This window comes from Rhinolophus hipposideros, assembly GCF_964194185.1.
Source record: "Rhinolophus hipposideros genome assembly, chromosome: 2".
NCBI lineage: Eukaryota > Metazoa > Chordata > Mammalia > Chiroptera > Rhinolophidae > Rhinolophus > Rhinolophus hipposideros.
The window spans coordinates 100,482,749-100,504,904 of NC_138048.1; the positions used below are offsets into that span (position 1 = coordinate 100,482,749).

Sequence of the window (22,156 nt, forward strand, 5' to 3'; positions counted from 1 at the left end):
GTAGGATGAGAAAACTGCTTTGTTGCAGTTTAATAATTTATTCTTCTAATTCTAATTTTGCTTTATAGACATTTATTCTCTATTACTATTTTTAGAACAAAGGCAGAATCAACATGTAGACTGAAAACCGTTATCTGAATATGAGCAACTTAAGCTTTCTCAAACACTGCCCCTTTAAAGCATTACTCCTTTAAATCCCTTATTTCTTTTTTCCCCTATTTTCCATTTCTCTCTCTCCCTCTTTTTTTAACTTTCTGGGGCATTTTTTAGCTTTAACTTCCAACCTTCCTATTTAAATTTCTATTTCAGTTACCAAATTTTTAGTTCCCAAGAGGGAAAAATATTTTCTATCATCTCCCTGAGGATCTCAATCATGTGTTAAAATTTCTTCTGCCACCTGCATTGTCTTTGTTTCCTCAGTTTCTTAGGTTCACCTGCTTGTGTTAGTCTAGTGATTGTAACTACCTCATATAAAAGCTAGACTGGAAGTTCTGCGGACATGGTGGGAGTTGTCTCACAGAGGCATCTCCATCAGAACAGTAGGTAGAAAGTCAACTCTTGTTGGTTGGCTCCAAGAGGGTTTTGTCTCTGGGTCTTTTCTCTGAACTCATTCTCTGTCTCTACAGAAGAATCCTCTAATCTCTTGCCTAGGGTCAGAGGAGTGGGGGAAACATTTGTTTGCAATACTCCACTCATTTCTACATTTTAGTTCCACACTGTGAAGATATTCTCTAATACAGTAAGTCCTCAATTAACATCATCGATTGATTGGTTCTGTGACTTTAAGTGAAACAAGTTTTACCATAAGCTAATTCATGTAAACAAAAGTTAGGTTACTACAGTATCTCATCCACATTATACCAGAACGGCATCGAATGAAATGGATGTTATTCGAGGACCTGTTGTATATGGGATAGCAATGAGAAGTAAACAACAAGGGATAGGAGGAGGGGGAAATCACATGTAAAAACGAAAGAAAGGCTTTTGCGTATTTTTCCCCAAGATATGTTAGCAATAGGAGCAACAGGAAAAGTAACACCAAATATTAGGTCTCTATACTTCAGCGTATCCTAACTACACTAGACCCTACTAGTTTTAAAGTTGACTTTCTTACTGAGTTTTTTACTATTTCAAAATAGCTCAGATATTAGGAAGGCAGTATGTTCCAGAGTTCACAAATTATAAAGAGTAGTACAGTACATAAGAAGGATGTCCCAGCGTAACCTCAACGGTGAGTTCACTATACGCCATAGATTAGCTAAAAGTCCCAAACTACAGAAATGATTCTAGCCTCTTTAGGAGATATTCTTAAAGAAATATTTTAAAGACTATTCATTACTATAAAATTTTAAATGCTGTATTTATAGATTTCATAAAAATACATACTGAAGAAGCCATGAGTAGATGAATCAAGTGAGAGCCTCCCTCATTTCTGTGAGAACTGTATACAGTAATTGTGGTAAGTTTTTACAAATCAAGAGACATGAATTTCAGGCTTGTTTCTTTTTAAAAAGATCAGAAATGGAAATGATACTTCAGAATCCCATGTAATTTTCCTCAAATCTTTGGCAATTAATGAATACTCCCACTAGGGCAGTATTTTTCAATTTCTCATTACCTTTCAATTTCTTTCCAATTCTCAACCTAATTAACATATATCATTCAACCCTCATTTCCAGTTTCATGTAAGTAAATAGCTCCAAATTATAAACAACAGATTATAGGCAGGAAACGGTGTTTGATGAAATGTACAGCTCACACAAAACATTTAACTTTAAAGGAAATTACTTCCCTTCGTAGGTATAATGGTTACCTGTAATCTGCCCCAGAACTCTGGTTCTGTCGGGATCGAAAGTGATCTGGGAGGGATGCATTCGTCATTTAGGTGCCCAACAGGGCAAAGCAATTTAAACTTCCATAGCAAAAACAGAGGTCAATGCCTCTGTTTTTGTGGCTCACATCTCAGCCTGACTCAGCTCGGAAGGCCACATTACCACCTTGTTATTATGCTCAAAAACGAACCTGGCACACAGAAGGATGCTTTCTCAAGAACCCAATGTCTCTTTAATTTAGAGGACACCCTGTATGACAAATCATTGTTTTCCGAAAGAATAACACTAGGGCCCTTTGCACTTAGATGACCTGAGGTCACTCAAGCCATCCATGTTTAACATGCAGATGACTGGACACCTAGGCCCAGTTGATTAGACCAAGCAAGAATCTCTGGGGAAAACACCAGGAAATCTGCACTTTAAATTATTATCATGGGTAATTGTGATGCACACTTCCATTTGAGAATTGCTGACACGGAACAAAGAGATGACAAAAGAAGCCACAAGAAACCCATGCTACAAAAATTCATTAGAGGATTCAAGAATATGGAGGAAAAATGGAATTAAAAGGCTGCAAACATCTGCTTAAATCTCAGCTAAATTATTTAGTAAGAACTTTCCAATTAATTTTGGTTTTCCATAACACACATCATAATGAAAGGAATATAAATTCAAGTTCTAGATTTTCACACTAATATTTCAAGAACTGTAGGTATCAACTGACTTACTAAAAAACCCAGTATAGCATATAAGACAAACTAGAAAATATAAAAAAAAATTTAAATACAAAAAAATTTTACTTTATCCAAGGGGTGAAGCTCAAACTCCCCTAATCTTGGAGTTGTATCATTTGTTACGTAATAAAACCCCTTCCGCCCTTCAAAATTCCCCTGTCCCTAATCCCACTCTTTCATTGTAATCAATAACAGCATTTGTCCTGGTGTTATAAACAGGAGGAAAATTGGGGGAAAATCAGTTAGGACCAAACAGATAGTGGTTTTAAGATAAAATACTGATGTCTTTTCTAACTCTAAAGAATAAAAACAAAAATGTACAAAGAAGAATAAGGCTGATAGCATATTACTGCATGTTTTTGAGCTCCTTTGCAAAACTGTATTTTCTTAAACACAACCAAGTACATGCCATTATAATTTTTCAGATCTACCTAACACAAGAGCAAAACAACTCATTTATTTTAAAACAAGAAAAAAAAAAGATGCTCTGAGAGCTCTAATTTTCAATTAGGCTGCGCTAAGTAAACAAGGTTGTTTAATGAATAATAAAAACCTTCAAGATGGACTGACTTGAATGGCTTGAAAACTCCGAAGATTCATCTTTAATATCATCTTGTCGTCTTTGGACAAGGCGGGAAGCTCGCTGTTTGTACAGCTGATGTATTGCTGATTCAAGTTCATTAATCAGTGGCACCTGTAAAAATACAACACACTCCGTAACACCAAACTCCTCAGCTGCTTACTTATTTGAGGGTTCCATTCTATTTCCGGATTTCTGAAAAAGTACCCTCTATGGACAGAATAATCATGAATCCCCAATAACACACAAATAGCAATTCAATTTTACAATATTTAGGAAACATCACTTCTTTTCATCCATATTTAGAGCTAAAATGTCCAGTGCCTAGTTATTGGAGCAAAAGTTTGGTTAGAAAACTTAACACTTCCATATTAGATTAAAAAAAAAAAAGTGAAAAGTTTTAGTGCTTTTCTTTTAGAATAAAGTAGTTGGAAGTCTTTTAAAGTCTATTTTTAATTTTCCAGCGCATGATCTGTCTCGTAATTTTTATAGTTTAATTAGACTATTACCACTGTGTGATACCAAAAAAAAAAATGCAATGACTCTATTAGATAAGAACAGGAGTCTATTAACTGCCCAATTTTTGACACTTAAATTGCCCTCCCACTCATATGCACCTTACTGTTTTGCAGCTCTATTACACATTTTAAGTGTAAACTGCACTCATCTACATTAATAAGGCAAATAAAATTTCTAGCTATCACTAACCTGTCTGAAAGCAATACAGCTCAAACTCACTCAGAAAGCTCTTATCCAATGTTTAAACTTTTCCATATTTTGTAATAAAATAAAATGTCATTTTACAAAAATCAATAAATTTTTCCAGGTTAGTATCAATGGCTAAGCATTCACTTGGTTTATATAGAACACCAAAGCTTACAGATATAAAACTTTCACAAAACACTAACAACCACTACACATACCTGAGGAAACCAGAAATTCTAGTTTCCTGATGGTTAATGCAAATGGAAAACACATTATTTAGAGTTTGGGAACACCTGCACCAAGTATTATAGCATCTTCCTGAACTGAACAGACTGCAAATGGAAAATAAAAAAAGGCAGGTGGAATACAAAGATGTCTGTAATAAAAACAATTTTATACACTTGCATGATTCCATTGTAAAAGCAGCAAATGTTCACAGAAAGGTCAAACTGATAGTTATTTTATTCTTTAATATGCCAATCATGGGCAACAATGTCCCCAAACCTGCACTGATTATCTTTTAAGAGCTGAGCCCAGAGACTATCTTTAAAATTTACATAACTGATTACTACCAAATCATTGTGACTTACACTTCCCCACCCCCTCAGTTTTTTCAAATCACACAGGACTAAAGACAAATATACCGATGTACCTATGGTGCAGTCTTTTAATTCTGGAGACCGTTAACATTCCTCTACTGTAAGAGCTACACACCTAAGGTTGCATCAGACAGAAATGAATTATTCAATTTGGTTAAAATTCTGATAATATCATTTTCCTGCTTAGGTAATTGGAATGCCTTTAACAACGCCCAGGGAAAATTCTACTGAGAATAAAAATTCCAGAACACATTTTCAGCTCACTCATGTTTCTTAACAACGTTAATTTATCTCAAGAGTATGCACCATGAACAATTTCTTTACCGTCTCCAAACTCAAAACTGTTATTGACTATTACTACTTCAAAACCAAATATAAGGCGAAGAACACAAGAAGGAAGACAACCATAGGGAAATGAAACAATGGAAAGTTAAAATGATCTGCAAATAATTAAAAATCTAAGTTCAAAACCACTTAAACTTTTACAAGAGGAAAAAAACAAAGGAATGTTTATCTTTTTATGTACTTACTCTGAAACAATATTTTCATAGTATAACTAAAATGAATATTTAAATCTATCCAACTGTTCCTAATATTTCCAAGATGACAATTTATGATATTATTTACTCGGCAGGAGTCTCTTAATAAAATTGAATGCATATGAAAATGTCAAAATGAAATAAAATATCTTTAAAAGAGGGAACTATCTACCTTTTTAAATTAAAATGTAGTCACTGTATAACATGTAAGGTTTAAGATCCACTCCAAAAACACTTATCTAAGTGCCTCTGTGAAACCATCTGAAGTAGGCTGAATAGCACCATCTGAAGTAGGCTTCTCTAGGAACAGGGTAATCAAGGAGAGATAAAGTACACTACTAGTTGTTTATAAAACTGATTATAAAATGAATACAAAATTGGAAACTACATGAACTAGATGTCCTAGTAGTCTCTTTAACTCAAGAATTATATAATCTAGTTGATCATATTACTGTCAGCATTTTCTAAGCATTCAGTTTGTAATTAAAAGCATACAAGTTTACTCAAGCAAGTTTAAAGCAAAGGCCAAGATGCTTCAAGAAAAAGCACCACAGGAACAAACCTCACTTACAAAGTATGGTTTAAGACAAAGATCCCTTCTCTAGTCACAAACGGTTAGACCAGCTCCCACCATGCTCTCTAGGCTCACAAGGGCTTTACTAGTAGGAAGAAGACACAACCGCCAGCTCAGACACATCTACACCCCTGCACAGAGGCAAACCTGTTTCTTTCCCACCCCTGTACTTTGTCACCCTAAGCCACTAACCTGCCACAAGGAATACACCATAGCTCAGCCTACAGTTACTTCTCCAGAAATCAGGTAATAAGAACAAGAATGTGATAAATCCTACAGAGGACCTGGTACATGCTATCTCAGCCTCAATCTAATCACAGACTGGCTGCAACCATTAAAATCCATTAGGAAGACAGTCTGGCAAAGTGCTCCGCCAGCCTTTGGCTTTAGGGTACTGAAGTAATCAACAGAGATAACAGAAAGCTAAAATACTCATTTAAACATATAGTCGCTTATAGTCTATGCTAATTCACACAGCCAAGAATAAGGGAAAAAGTGTCTTCTAATCCTGTATCACTGAAAGTTTGGCAACAGGTTCAGCACTACCATCTTAACTTTTTTTAAAGATAAGGCTGCAAAGTCCACAAATGCTTATAAACCAATTCTTCAAATAATAACATTTCGCTTAAAGAAAAATTGATTAAGAGGTCATTTGAGAAAAAAGGGATTCTCTATGCATCTAATTTTAAAAATGCAAACATAAAGCAGTTGAACTTCATACTAAAAATCTATCATACTGAAAAAAATGAACTTGGTAGAAATGAGAGTTTAAAAGAAATTATGGCCAATGAATGGTTTCTGAAATGAATGAGGCAGAGGCTTACTTAGATGAAAACTATTAGCAGCAATGGTGACCAACTTCATCTAGGGTAAAAAATAAAAACTAATAAAATTTTGCAACTGTATTCATATTTGGAATTACTTGTGCAAACAGTTTAAAGATAAGTTTAGACTTGAACCATAAAAAAGTAAATTCCATCAGATGAGTCCTATAGATTCTAATAATCCAGGGCAGGCCAATAATCTACAATTATAGGTAGGACTTGCCAAAGTCTTATTTAAATGTGTTTTGAGTTTTCTTTGTTTTCAACAAAGGAAGTATATTTGCCCCCAAGATAGAATGCCGCTAATGAAGTGAAGAAAATGAAGCATGACTTTTCATCACTTCTAAAGTCGAATTCAAGGGATATTTTCTGAGAAATACAGAAATGATCTACGCAAGGCCATCTAGACCTTCTTAATTTTGCCTTATTCAAAGAGATTAATATTTTTGCATTCTTACCTTTTCACTGAAACACTCAAGCAAGTCTTGGACATACCCTCGCATTTCTTGCAAAAATTTATACCGTTCACCAATACCCCCAGAAGACCCTTCTAATCTTTCAATAGCCCTGGTGGAGTCCACTCGGCTTTGCAGATGTTTCTCATGCTGCTGTCGATTTGTTTTGTGCAATTCTTTCATGGAGTCCAACCTTAAGAACACAAAAGGATAAATATAACACATTTACACCCCAAAATCTATGCTGTCAGGACTCTTGCAATATTATAATGCATTTAGCTCCATTATTAGAACATAAAAAGATTTGGAGTGGCATCTTTTCATCTGTACTGCTTTTTTCTCCAAAAAAAAAAAAAAAAAAATGGCAGTTTACAGACTCCATATAAAGTTATGTGAAGGGCTAACCAAAATCTCAGTTTTGCTTTTCCCCCCATATCTTGACTACACTTTTTTCAGAGTCCAAGAGGTGCAAACTCAGAAACGTCTTCAACAAGATCATGGAGTGACATTTTTAAAAAACTTTTCGCAGCTTCCACAGAAGTAATCCAAGAAGGTAGCAGAACAAAGTATGAAGTCATCCTCTGCTTAGTGTCTGAAGATGGGCCAGTGAATCTTCTTTGCCGATATGCTGCATCTGCTACCCCAGACTACAAGTTGCCTGAGGGAACACAAAGCTAGAGGACAGGTCTTTAAGAAGTTGATCTGCCCTACCTGTCTTTAAGCTGTTTCTTTACCAAATCAATAGTAACGGGAGTCATCTCATTACTGGGAGTTTTGAAAGGGACTGTATTATCTGTTTTTTGAGATTTGGCATCGGACGATCCATAGGCTGTGTAACTGTAAGGAATGCCATAGGATGAGCCATAGGGCATCGCCTGGTAAGTGTTCTGGTAATACACATTCACTTCAGCGGGCTGACTTGCTTGCACCTACAAAAGAAACAGGATGTATATGAATACTAGTAGCTAAAACTATGAAAAGCATAATATTATGCCTTTAGGATTAAAAGAAAAAAAAACTAACAGCAAAAATTATACCCATTTAATTACAATTACTTATTGTAATTAAAATAAATAATTCTTCAAAATCAAATAAAAGTAGGGCTGGGCGAATGTTCTAACTCTTATGGGATTACTGGATTTGTTACTAATAATTTTCAGAAAAACAATTATCACAGTAGAGTTGGAAGGGGCATTAAAAACTATCCAAGGCCACCATTTTATCAATGGAAGAGGATAAATTATTTGCCATGGTTGTAGAATAAACAGATAAGCAGAGATCAGCATCTAAGACTCCTGATACCTTGTCTAGGACTTGCTCTACTACACCCTTTAACGTAACCCACGCGGGTGTGCAAAATTCTGCATCAAAACACTAGTAACAAAACGTTTACATTCATGCGACATTTCCACTGCACTACTTACTTCTTTGAAACAAAAGTCACTACTTAGGAACCTATTTTTCATCTATAGTAACATTTTGCATTACTGAGAAATCCATCTTCTACAAAATAATTTTCCAAGTCAGGAAAAATAAGTTATACAGGAAAGAAACACTTTCTCTATAGAGGTTCTCAAACTTCAGTGTGCATGAGAATCACCTGAAGGGTCTTGTTAACAGATGGCTGGGCCCCACCCCCAGAGTGGCTCATTCTCTAGGTCTCAGCAAGGTGACAATTTATATTTCTAACAAGCTCCCAGATGATACTGATGCTGCTGGTTGAAGAACCCCTTTGAGAAACACTGATCTAAGAAACTAGAAATTCTTCCATTATTTGACTACAAAAAAAAAGCACCACACACACAAAAACACAAAACATAGTAGTTTCTTCTAAAAGCTTACTGGATACATAACTTTATGTAATTTTCTCAATTATGATACTTGAATGAGTGACGAAGATTGCATTCAACATGCAATGTTTTTACTTTAACAAAGTCAGCAAGAAAGGTTTTTTTATTTACTTTTTAATTTTTGAAGTTTAATTCTTTAGTTCTTACCTGAGGGATATTAATTCCTTTTCTTATCTGCTCCTGTTCCCATCGGCTGAGCTCTTCATCTTGTTCTCCAGTTACTAAAGCATCATCATCACTCCCCTCAATACCTGCAGCAAGCAGCAAAAAAATAATACCAGAAAAGCAGGGAGAGATGCTAACCTGATATTTTACAAAACTTAAGCAAAACTATTGATATTAACTCAACCTTACTAAAATTTGTTATGATCTCCTCTCTCTCATTCGATACTCCTGACTCTGCTTGTCTTATCCCTTGAAGCAAAGGTCAGTACTAACGTAATTGTTAAAATCTTAGAGAGGTTCCCCAGTCTAAGTGAGCTTGACGTCAACTCAGCAAAGGGAAAAATAAAATCTATTGCCTCCTAAAAACGTTGAGCCAATTACACAAATCTATGCATGTAGAGTGCTTAGCACAATACTGGCCACAATAAACATTAGCTATCACCGTCATCCTGGGGTTTTCAAAAAACTCCAATAGGACACTTTTACTCAAGCAAGAAGAGTCCTCTAACATGAAAATTAGTTAAATAAATGTAGGGACTTTTTATTTGACTATTTATTTTGACATAAAATCACTCTTACTAGCAATGTAATGGGTTTATTATCTTATTAAATCAAGTTACCTATTTCCTCAGCAATTTTTTGTCTTTGTGACTTTTCTTTCACAGAAAACACTATACGGCGTTTCTCATCATCATCTTCATCATCGCTGGCGTCGTTCTCATCTTCTCTAACAAGACGGCCTTTCCCAGGCTCACTATCATGAGGGGTGAAATCTCCCAATTCCCGGGCCATCTGACGCTTTTTCCTTGCAGCATGTATGAAAGCTGCATCTGGAATTTCTCCTGGAAACAAATGGTAAGGATTATAAAATGTGTCAGAGTATAAAGTTTCTACTTTCTTGAAAATATGAGGGGGGAAATAATCTCACCAACATATCCCTATCACAGCAATCAAGTTCTAATGTTAGTTGTGACATCCCCTTCCCAGACTGTGCCTGCAATCCAACTGATTTTTAATTTACTTTAAATGGAAACTAAGTCACTAAGGAAACTAATAAGAATATATAATGGTAATATATAAGGGAAAGAGTGTGTATGGGGGGGAGCCACCAAAAGCAGTTTTATTTTAACTGTAATTTTTTTCATTAAAAAAAATAAAATCAAAATAGTCACATTACTAAACTAGAAAATTACTAAACTAGAAAATAAAAATTAAGATGTTACAATGAAAACATTATTTCCTTGGGATAAATTTCTAGATATGGAATTACAGGGTCAAAGAGTAAGAACATCTGAAATCTATTGATTCATATTGCCAAATAGCTTCTCTTAAGGACTGCACCAGTTAGAATGTTACTAGATCTACGTATATAATTTTTCACAACTTTACCAGCCCAAAGTAAGCATTTTTAAACTTTACAAACGTAAATGAGTTAAATGATACCTCTTCATAATTTAAATTTGGCTACTAAGCACTTATTTATTCAAAAGTCGATTAGCCACTGAAGAGATATGTAAACTATTTCCAATAGAAAAGTAAAAACGAAGAAAGTGTGGACAGAAAACTGTTAGTTTTGCTTAGAAGCAGTTCTAAAAAAGTTCAAGTCTTTTTCTGAAATACGTTAAAAAAAAGACTTCAGTACCATTTATCCATCTACTTGAAGCCCTTTGATAAAAACCGCCTGTCTGACAATGGACTTGGAAAGTCGGGAAGTTTCCAGTTCTCTCACTTTTTATACCTGCAAAAGTTAACACCCTGCCTTCGAACAAGGATGTCATAAGAAACACCACTTACTCCTTTCTTAACAACCATCAACCATCTGGGGGGCTTACTTCAGTTGAGAAGTATTCGCAAGTACACACCTGGACGGAGAACATTCAAAGAAGATAAAGCATTTGAAAAGGCTCCACCAGCCTTTGGTTTTTCTTCTTCCTTCTCGCTTTCCATATCCATTTCATCTTCACCATGTTCACTAATAACAACTCCATCTTCTTGACTGCTGTCCTTAACGTGTCCTACTTTGTCCAAAGGTGGTTCATCTACATTTTTGGAAAAATTTAAATGATTTTAAAACAGAATCCATCAAGGCACTTTTTATTTGATTATGGGTTTGATTCATTAAAGCTTGCACTACTTTAATTGTTTACAAAAACCTCAAACTACTAATGTATGAAAATGAAATATCACAACAACAGACACATTTGGGAGATCATATAAAAATAATATACGGGTCACAGAGATGCATTCGAGGCCCCTCTCAATCCCACCTTTAGTTAATTTTATCAAAATTTTACTAATTTATCAAAATTAACTTTCTTCCTCTAAACTCCCATAGGTAACTGTTCCTACCTCCTTGAAGCATTATTTCATTTTATGTGTCAGTATTTCATTAAACTCTAAGCCCATTCCAGGCAGCTTTTATCAAGAACAATGTTTACAGACCAGGTATCTTCTTAGTTTATAACCATTTGTCAATTGTCATCTGAAGGAGTGAGACCCAAAAGTTACTTTTAGACTGGGCGACCCTGACCCACTGCCATGACTAAGTATTTAAGAATAAATTTGTGACCGAACCAGAGACAACCTGATGCTCTTTCTGGGAATCTAGAACTGGGACAGAGACACAAAGTCAGAGACCAAGGGGCACTAAGAACAGCCACACATATACCAGGAAGGAAGCTGTGCAGTGGCCATATTCTGCCATGTGGACAGAGAAGAGAGCTCTCAGTTCTAATTCTCAGGCCATTCCGCAGGCCAGTTTCAAGACTGCTTTCCGGCCTGCTTTTCAGGAAGCCTATAGCCTAAGCCTTTAATCTACACCAAGTGGTTTGCTTTACTAGATAGTCCCATTATATCCTCTACCCCAGGCAAAATAAAACCAAGAAAATCAAAATGTTTTTCACCTTAAAGCACTTGAACCTGGCAATGCACACAAGAGGCACAATGAATATAATGAAAGAATTAAAAAAGTCTGTTCTAAATATGAAAGATATCCTTCTATTGTTTCCCTAGCATGCTCTCCTCCAAATATTGCTTCCAAAGTTCTCTATTCTTCTTAAACCATATTCTACCCCCCCTAAACAAGAGTCCTAGGGATAATAACCATGCTGCTGCCCCCCTTAACTTTACTGAGCTGAAAATTTAGGTCGTTCTGTTTTAGGCTCTTTTTCTAGTTACCCTCCTACCTTATTAGCCATAGATTTCCTTCTGAAGTGCTTCCTGAGGCTATGAGATTTGAAAACTCATTTTACCAGACATATATAATTAGAGTCAAAAACTACCCATTTCTTTCTGCTCTCAATCTACGCTAAATCAATGGCTTTTAATAGACAAAACAGAACTGCAAAAGGTCTATCAAATCAGATAAGCTCAGATAATGATTTCCGAAGATTTTAAAAGATCCAGTGTTTCATTAAGTTCACATGTATTTGCTTGTGATTGAGCAAATACTAGTCCAAAACACAGTGACTGCTGAATTTTTGTTGGTGGTCACGTACAATGCCTCCAGACATCTTTATAAAAAGAAATGTTAAATAACCTTTTTCTAGGCTCCTCTTCACCCTCAATTTTACTTTTTGCTACTACTTCAGGAAACTTGCTCTCATAAGTATTCTCATTACCTTGAACTTGATCAGGCTCTCCCTCTCTTCTTCTTTAGTCTTCAAAGACACATAGAGCTTCTCTTTATCAAAATAACTTCTATCTGATCCCAGTGGTCTCTCTAACTATTGTCCTCTACTTCTCTCTGTCAAACGTCCCAAAGAAGCAGTGTGGACTGGCTGCCTTCTACTTCCTCATCAACTTGCAAGCCTCAACCCTGGCAAAGGGCCTTTGTGTTCTCCCACTCAAAGGTCACCAGCTAACCCAATGGCTGCAGCCACAGCTAATTCATACAATATTAATGAACAATTTAGCAAAAGATGTTCCTTCCTCCAAATAGGCACAGAGCTTGGCTAGTGGACCAGTCTCTTTTGCCACGTGTCCTCTTCCAGAAAAAAACATAGCAACCCTGCCAAAAGCTAGCCCTTCCTCGGTCTTTACTTTTCCTGACCTTTCTAGAACTATTTCATACACCTGACCATCGTCATCTTGAAACTTTCCTGTCTTTTCCCCTTTAGCCTTTATGATTCTTGTATCTCTTTAGTAAATTCTCTTCTCTACGTGCATGCTTTTTACAGGTAGAAGTCTTTGGTCTTCTGGTATTTTTCCTTTATGCTGCTCCTTCATCAATTCCATTACTTTTGGTGTTTTAATTATCATCTCAATAAGCACCATACCTAAATCTACATCTCCAACTGTTCACTGGCTATTCAAATTCAAGTTTAAAAGTGAACTCATTATTTTAGGAAGACCACACAAATAGGTTTTCCAAGTCAATACCCTTGTTTTGAAGTTAATGCATCTCTGCCTATGTACGGAGGGTTGGGGTAGAAAGAGTTCAGGTTTGTGCGTTGATTAATGAAAGAACTCCAAAGCACCATCATTTTTGTATAATGATGACAATTTATAATATAGAGGTTCCACCTTTGGAGAGGATATTAACTGAGTTATCGGGTGAGAGTTATGTGAAAGTGGAAAGATGGGTCACAGACGATGGCTTCATAAACCTCATACCTACTTCAATATCTAAATGGTCCTATCCCAGGTCTCTCTTTTCCTGACCTTTCTTGTTTTATTTCATCACACAAGTTGATTCTCAAGAAATCTGGAAAAAATGAAGCAGTATCCAAGACTCCAAGATCATTGGTTCCCCTAAAAATACTCCTCCTCCCACATGCCCTCCCTATTTCTGTTATAATACATAATTATTCCCTCAGTCACCCTGGCACAAAAGCTCAAACTTGACTACTTCTTTTAAATCAATGGCTAAAGCACACATCGAGCCTACCAATTCTACCCTTGGGACATTTCTCAAATAATCTTTTCTTTGCATTTCTTCTCATAGACCCACAGCAAACATTTTTAATTCATCCAAAATTTTCCACCAAGACCAAAAAAGCCTCTGTCTTGCTCAACTGAGACCTTTTAAAACTCACTAGTAATGGATTAAAGCTGACCCTTGCATTTAAAGTGCTTTTAGGCCTCCAATCTTTCCTCATGCCAATCCATGCTGCATGCTAATACCAGGTTAAGATTTCAAAAGGCATTTATCATGTCACCATCTTGGCAAGCCAGCGAACATAGCAACTCTAAACCCCTTACTGAATACTAAACATCCTTCACAATCTGTCAACAGCAGACCTTTCTCCCTAAACATCTTCGTCTACTAATCACCTACTTTGGCCTGTCAGGTGTGCTTGTTCTTTTCCCAAATAGCCTTAGTCACTTTAATCTGCAATAATACCCCCATACCCTCCCTCTTCTATCTTTTGGAATTCAAATTATCAAAGATCCAGCTTCAAATTCTATTTTATCTATGAAGCATTCCTTCTCCCACCACTTAAAGTGTAGTTACTCTTTAAACAATTCATTGGACATTTTGCCAAACACCGGGTCCAATTATACGTTTAAGTGATGTTGTCTCCAAAATTCGACTGTAAATTTGAGATATAATGACATACTTTTTCACATTAAGCCTGTTGCTGAGAAACTGGGAAATGATCATTCTATCTTTAATTTCATGAAATAAAAAGATTTCACTAGGTTATTTGCATGAGAATAACTCAGACCATAACATAGAATACTGGATCCACTTTCCCAAAGACAAATTAACTGCTTACAATTTTTCAACTTAGGTGTGAGAGAACATGAGAAGTCTATACAATGTAGGCAGGTACCTCGCACTGGGGACTCTTCATCCAGGTGTGTAATAAGACTGTGTGGAGTGGGAGTATCAACATTAAACTTAGGGCATTCCTAAAAATTCTCTAGGAATTGAACCAACTGTAGAAATACCACCAAAGAAACTGAAAACCTGTCCTATTAAACACTAAGTACAGGGATTTACACAGTACTCCCTCAAACAGGAATAAACCTGTCTTAGGTGTAAGTGGGAAACCTTTCTCTGTTCAACAACAGTCTGAACACTAGTAGGAAAATTGGGAGAGGACTTCGTCACTGCATTAGACACAGTACAGGTGTGATGATTCTGTCTTTTGAAAAAATACATTTACAACGCAATTGTGCTACAATTAAATAACAGAAATGTATCGCAACTCAATTTGGACCCTTGACAAGGACAGAGTAAACTAAATGGATTCACAATATATATACCAAATCCATGCAATCGCTGTGAGAGAGTTCTCATTTTTTCATTTCAAAAGAATCCAATTAATTTGGTACTTACTATCGGCTGATGAGTTGAGTTCTGTCTTAATCTTCGATTTTTCAAGATCTTCTTTATATTCTTTCTTAAGTAATTTTACTATCTTTTTGCTATAACTTGATTTCTTCACTTTGAAAACTTCTTCAGTTTCTTAAAAAAGAAATTAAATAAAGTCTGTAGAAACAATTTTCAGACAATATTTTTCTTCCCTTCTAACTTCCACATGTTATATGCTTTTCAAATTCTTCCAAACACATACTCATACACTCCAAAGCATTACATAATTTGAAGTTAACTCAAATCTGTCATAAATTCTCAAAAACTAAAGTCAACTTTATAAATTAATCTGAAATAATGTGAATTTGAGACTTTTTTTAAAAAGGCACAACACATGTAAATTACACAAAATTTTCCTATGTCCTATTGTCTTCCTTAAATCATCTATTTCAGGAGGGAAAAAAATATCATTGAAAGAGCACTTAATCACCAAATGATTACGGTATCTGAAACAAAATATCCAAAATCGAAAGATACTGGTTAACACAGCTGTCAAGTCCTAGTAACGCTGTATCATCACAAACTGACATGCTGTTATTTCAAGATGAAGCTGGGAACAAAACTCTTTTCCAAAATAAATTTTGATGACGTATCCATTGTCTTGTATTTCAAACTTCTGAAGTCAAACACAAAACTTTACCAAATAGTTCTTACATCATCAAAGACAAAAATCTGGCTACATTCCTCTGAAACCTAAACAAACAAACAAAAATCACAGAAAGGCTGAAGATACACTGTTTCCCTTACTGGAAACATAAAAGCATCTCACGTCAAGAGGACAGTGAGATTTTCCAAAGTCTCAGTTTCTTCTTTTATAATGACTGAACTGGGTTATACAAACACACAAACAACTGGTCAGAAAGTAAAAACATTTAACGCTCCTTTAGGATCAGAAATCTAAACTCCCTACAACCTGGCCTCTCACACCGGATTGGATAAACTGCCTAGAATTACTATCACACCGTCTCTCCTCATTGTCCAAAAGTAGATATGAGAAACACGGACATCTGTACCCCTATTTACTTTTATGGGGAAACTGAGGCTGAGCGATTGCAAGGGACTGGCCCAAGGTGACTCAGAACCAGAGCTTCAACTTCAGGTTTCTGTTCCAGACCTAGTATTACTCCTCTTTACAAACCAGGCCTGGTGGTCAAAGATGTCTGGACAGAGCACCCAAGAGGCGTGGGCACAGTGACCTGCAGAGGGCACGGAGAACGTGCCAAGAACAGTCAGGGGACCCAACTCCAGATGTCCCTGAAACACATCCGCAGGACAGGGGACGCTGAACTTCCGATTGAAACACTCGGGATGACTGATCTGAGCTCTGGCCCCTCCGAGTAGAAAATGCACAGAAGGACGGGGAGGGGGCGGTGGTTAGTGAAGGCGGCGCGGGAACGAGTCCCCTGCAGGAGCAGAAGGCCGGAGGCGGGGAAAGATGTGCAGCAGGTCGGGCGGGAAGGGGCTCCGTTCCGGGACGCGGGGGCGGGGCGTGCGGGGCACCCGGGGGATGGGGGTCTGGGGAGCTGCAGGCGGGATGCCCGGGTCTGGGGGCCCGAAGCACGGCGGCTACCTTCCTCCTCGTCCTGGAAGCTGAGCAGACTGGCCCGGGGCACCTCTTTGTTCTCACGCGGCCTCTTGCGCGGCTTCAGCCCGTTGCCGGGTTCCGCGCTGCCCGGGAAGCAGGCTCCGGCCTCGGCGCCGGGGCCCGGGGTCAGTGCAGAAGGCAGCGGCAGCCCCGGGCCCAGCAGCGACTCCCCCCCGGGGGCCCTGTCGCTGCCTCCGGGGCCCGGCTCTTCGCCAGTGCCCGGCGGCGGCAGCAACGGCGGCGGCTCCTGCTCCTCATCGCGTTCTCGCTCCTCCTCCTCCGAGTCATTCCGCTTGCGCACGTTCACTCGCCGGGCCTTTCGGAACATTCCCGCGGCCCGCACGGCGGTCTCACACCCGCACCCACACGGCAGCCCCGGCAGCGCCGAGCGACAGACGGCGCACGCGCGCTCTGCCAAGCTCCAGCCGGGTCCCGTCTTTCCTCCCGCTACCGCGCACCACCGAGCGCGCATGCGCTAGCGCCCTCCATGCTTGAAGCGAACTCCGCGTCTCTCGCGAGAACGTCAGCTTTTGCGCTGTCCTCTGTTGGCGTGGAGGAATATTGGCACGGAACTCTCGGACCCCGGTACTACCCGACGGGTCACAAAGAGGATCATAGAGACGAGAAGAAAGAGTAAGCTCCGTGGTCCCTAAGCCGACGGTGCTGCAGTGCGTCTTCCGCACTGAGGCAGAGCTGTAGCCGTCACGCGAGGAGGCCTCCCGCCAAGCGCTGGGCGGAGCAAATAGAGAAGTGGGCGGGGGAGAGGGAGAGGGGGCGGAGCCAGAGGGAGACGCAGGCCTTGGAGCCGGAGCGTGGGCTCCAGGGGGCGGGATATGCTCGACACTGAATTGAGGTGTGATATGGCGATTGTCACTAACCATATTGAGTAATACTTAGTATTTCTACAGCATTATAGCTACCGAGTACGTTCAAAACCATTGTGTTTCATATATGATAGATGTTACGTGGTCTGATATTTTAGCCCCCTTCCTTTTAATACAACGAAAGCAAAAGTGTTTTTACTGCTTTCGACAGAATGCCAAGTTTGCTAGCAGTTCTGAAATGGCCAATTTCAGAAACAAACGAAAATCGACTTGGGGGTGCGGGTGGTTGTGACATTTCAGACTTCGTCACAATCTTAACTGGCCAGGTAACAATCTTAACTGTCAAGGCCGGAATAGGGTACTTTCCTCTGAGGCTGAACGCACAGGCTTTCTTTCCCGTTGCATCACCAAGCTTGGGGTCTTTATCTTCACATGTGCGTGTATAAGTGAATTTTTGTTCATGTTTCAAAATTCAAAAGGTATTCATATAGTGAAAAAAAGAAAAAAACACAACACCCATCTCTAGAAGCCTTCCAGTTCAATGGGAATATTAAAAGTTTCTCATCCTCCGGGAATATTCTGTGAACAAAAAAGCAAATACATATGTATATTTTAGTCTAATATAAATTGAAAATCAGTTCATATCTATACATAAAGCATTGCCTCTTCTTTTACCCAGCTACATTGTTGCAATGTACCATAATTTATGTAACCAGTCCCATAAAAATTGATATTAAGGTTATTGCCAGTCTTGGTATAATAATGTTGCAATAAAAGCTTCAAAAAATGGTCACAACCTTAGAGTGAACTAGAATTGGAATTGCTAGATCCACATGTGTGCATTTGTAATTTTGCTGATTCTGAATTGCTCTTTATAGAAATTGTACCAATTTGTATTTCCACTGGCAAATATGAGAGTGCCTATTTGCCTATACCATCCTGTCAAAATTTCACTTAAAAGTTAAATTCCAAGTTGAAGTAGACAATCCTAAGCCCACTAAGAATTTCTGTGTCACACACACCAGCCTTTTTTCTTTGGTTTTCTTTGATTGGATTTGAGATCTGCCCACCAGGACTCACTTTTGGAAACTGGTCCTCTGTAACATTTTCTTCTATTTAATAGGAAAAGTTAATAACATCTGACTTCCATTCTATTCACATTACTCTTAAATTCTTATATTCTGGCTGTTCAGCATTGATTTAAGTTCTGATTCCAACAAAGTGTTTCATTGGTGAAATTGAACTCCAATTCCCATCACAAAAGATTCAAATTGTGCCTGGTCAGCCTGCAGACACCTGAGCCAACAGACAGATTAGCAGTAACGTGATCAGGGTAGAGGTAACAAAGATAAGGTCCAAAGCAGAATATGTTAATATGTTGGCCTAAAACTTCAAAAACATCTTCCACTGTAAAAGTGTTGATTGAATATGGGTATAGGGGAGAACACTTGCATTTTAAAGTGAGCCAAGGTACTAAAAGACAACAAATGTAGTTATAATTTTGACAGTCTACCTATTCAGATAATTAAAGGGCAAAGTTAAACACTTAAGTTACCTTTCTGCCCAAGCAAGCCAGAGGTCCTTCCAGAGGTTATAGACCTGTGGAAATTAAATTCCTGAAAATGAATAGCTTGTCAACAGTATATTATCAGAAATTCATTATTTTATAAAGTACTTCTGTGCTTTAAGTATTAAACTGATTTGTTTATTGAATGTAGTATGTCATCACCATTTAATATTGGAGTGTCTTTAATATTCTGGAAAGACAAAGATTGCTTACATAGAACTGTCACATCAACTACCATGTTTCCCCAAAAATAAGACCTACCTGGACAATCAGCTCTTATGGTCTTTTGGAGCAAAAATTAATATAAAACCCAGTCTTATTTTACTATAAGACCGGGTATAATGTAATGTAGTATAATATAATATAATATATAATATAATATGATACAATACTGGGTCTTATTTTACTATGATATAAGACTGGGCATAATATAATCTAATCTAATATAATACTGGGTCTTACATTAATTTTTGCTCCAAAAGACGCGTTAGAGCTGATTGTCCGGCGAGGTCTTTTTTTCAGGGAAACAGAGTATTTTTGTTTGAATCAATAAGTTGGTGCAATTCTTTTTAAAAAGTCACCATTCCAAGCAAAAATTCTGATTATTTTTTTCACTAAATTGAGAGTTTCATGGAATAATTGACCCATAAATTCAGACAAAATAGCCAAACCAGTTTTGTTTGTGTTGTTTGCCGACTCAGTATTAGACTCGGTAGTCTGGAACAGTGGTTACCAAATGCAGGTCTATGAAAAGTTTTCCTTAGTCAGCTGCCAAATGAGAATAAGGACAGTCTGTCTGTGTAGAGTAGCCAGATGTCCTTACTTGGGGAAAAAAATAGTCCTTTATTCTGAGATTGTCTTTCTCTTTCCATGTTAAGATACTAAAATCTCTTTCCTTCTGTGAAATAATGATGATAGTGTGTTTGTTTTTACATCTTTATTTGGCAAACTGAAAAATAATGAAAGCTAAGAGTCTAACCCCAATTTTTTATTTTACCTAAAATTTTTATTTGGCAGGCAAAATCTGATAGTCTAGGCATCCCTGATCTAGGAATTTTTTTCTTTTCTTTCTAAAACTATAACTCAAGAATTCTATTCTGGAAAACAAAGCTGAATAAATTAATTTTAAAAATTTTAAACCTTGCCTTGCTGAAAGCAGTTCTGCATTAACTTATGGTAAAATGTACACTTTGTCGGGGAGTAGATTTTATGTTTTGTTCACTGCTGTCTTCACAGTACTTGCAATAGAGCCTGGCACACAATAGGCAATAAATATTAGTTGATTGAGTGGTGCTGGACAATATCTGTTTCTTTAATTAGTGCTAAATATTTTACCCTATGTTGATATACATTAACATTTTCTACAGCTTGCATCCCTTTATTCCCAACACAAGATTACAATACCTTTGTTATAAATTTCTCAGTGGATTAGTTTTTAAAGTAGTAATGAATACCCTTCCTCTGCTTTTAGGACTGCCTCCTATAGTGAGAAGGCTGGAAGCCTAGTAATGGTTCTGGCTGGGCAAAGGATTGGCACCTGATCCAAGGTGGGCCAATCAGGTTCTCCCAAGATTTTGCACTTGAAACAGAGACAATGAGGGGCTGGAATTGCAGCGAACTCAGAAGCCAAAGGAAAGCTATAAATTACCATGTCAATCTAGGAGCTGAGAAAATTAGTCTGTGTACCAGGAGAGAAGAATGAAGCAGAAGAGGACCGAGAGAGTAGCATGTGGGATTCTCGTGCCTTTCCAGTTCTTGTTCACAACTCTTCTTGAAGCAGGACCCTGTGCCTGTCTGTGCAGGATACCCCAAGAATCCTTAGAATAAATTTCTTTTTTGTTTTGTTATTGATGATGATGATTTGTTGTGTGTGTGTATTTGCTTAAAGCAGCTTAAGTTTGTTTCCATTAGTTAAGAACCAAAGAACACAATAACTGAAGAATTCTAACAAAATAACCAAGTTATTTTAATTTTGTAGTAATGTTAATTTTACTGTGTCAATTATACTATTATTTTTTAAAAATTTAACAGCTTAATAACTCTTCAGCTATAGCTTTTGTTCAGAGAGGAGCTTTTTTTTTCTTTTTTAAAGATATCCATACAGATATATTCACTGGCATTTAAGCAGTGGATAAAAGCAAGGAAAAAACTCTTTATCTTGCAAGTATATACTAGTTGTTGTGAAAAATGGGAGACAAATACCTTCATCCAGAGCATGTGAATGGTTCTATTTAAAAATGGTGTGAAATTTCTAAATTCTCTCGAACTCCATTGAAATTTAGCCACTGTATCTAATTCAGTAAGATTATCTTTTCTACCAAACTGTTATTATTAATGGAATCCAGATTTTAAAAATTCAGACTTTTAAAGTTGATTTTTTAAAATATTTTTGCAAAATCCCCAGTGGAGAGCTACTCAACTTTTATGAAGTATTGGCAATTCAACTGTAATGGCTGTTCCTTCATTTGCCGAAAGGACAGTTTCTCCAACAACAAAAAAAGTGGAATTTTTTTCTTCCTCCAAATTTAGACTGTCATAATAGAAGTAAACAATGTTTTATTTCCTTGCATGGAAATTTTGAACTTATTCAGTATTTTAAAAATATATCTGCTATTTAAACTGGGTAATTCTGTTATCCACTTAATAAAATTTATTGAGCATGCTATGTTCTAGGCAATAGGAATATAATAGTGAACAAGACAGATGTGTTCTTTCTCCTAAATCTGTAGTCAGGTGCTGGAGACAGATAATAAGTGAATAAACAAAAATGGCAGTTAATATTATGAAGACATCAATAGGATATTACATCTTAAGAACCACAGATATAAAATGATAGAAATTTCAATTTGATTCATTTTTTCCTATGTGCCAATGGCCATTTAAATATCTTTTATTATTATTATTATTATCATCATCATCATCAACTGAAAGCAACAAAGGAACAAGACAGACAAATAAAGATGAAAAAATTCACAGACAGACAACAGTTTAGTGGTTACCA

At 37.2% G+C, this 22,156-nt stretch overlaps 1 protein-coding gene across 1 annotated transcript in view; it reads right to left on the minus strand.

The window, feature by feature from the left end:
- PAXBP1 (PAX3 and PAX7 binding protein 1) overlaps positions 1–18,167 on the minus strand; it is a 33,399-nt gene extending 15,232 nt beyond the window's left edge. Inside the window, exons 1-8 of the mRNA XM_081026232.1 lie at positions 16,750–18,167; positions 15,144–15,272; positions 10,720–10,896; positions 9,478–9,699; positions 8,840–8,943; positions 7,554–7,771; positions 6,846–7,035; positions 3,137–3,260 (exon numbers count right to left, since the gene is read on the minus strand). Coding sequence (XP_080882358.1) covers positions 3,137–3,260; positions 6,846–7,035; positions 7,554–7,771; positions 8,840–8,943; positions 9,478–9,699; positions 10,720–10,896; positions 15,144–15,272; positions 16,750–17,236 — 1,651 coding nt within the window. The 5' untranslated portion in view covers positions 17,237–18,167. The remainder of the gene's footprint in view (positions 1–3,136; positions 3,261–6,845; positions 7,036–7,553; positions 7,772–8,839; positions 8,944–9,477; positions 9,700–10,719; positions 10,897–15,143; positions 15,273–16,749) is intronic.
- Between the last annotated feature and the right edge of the window lie 3,989 nt (positions 18,168–22,156).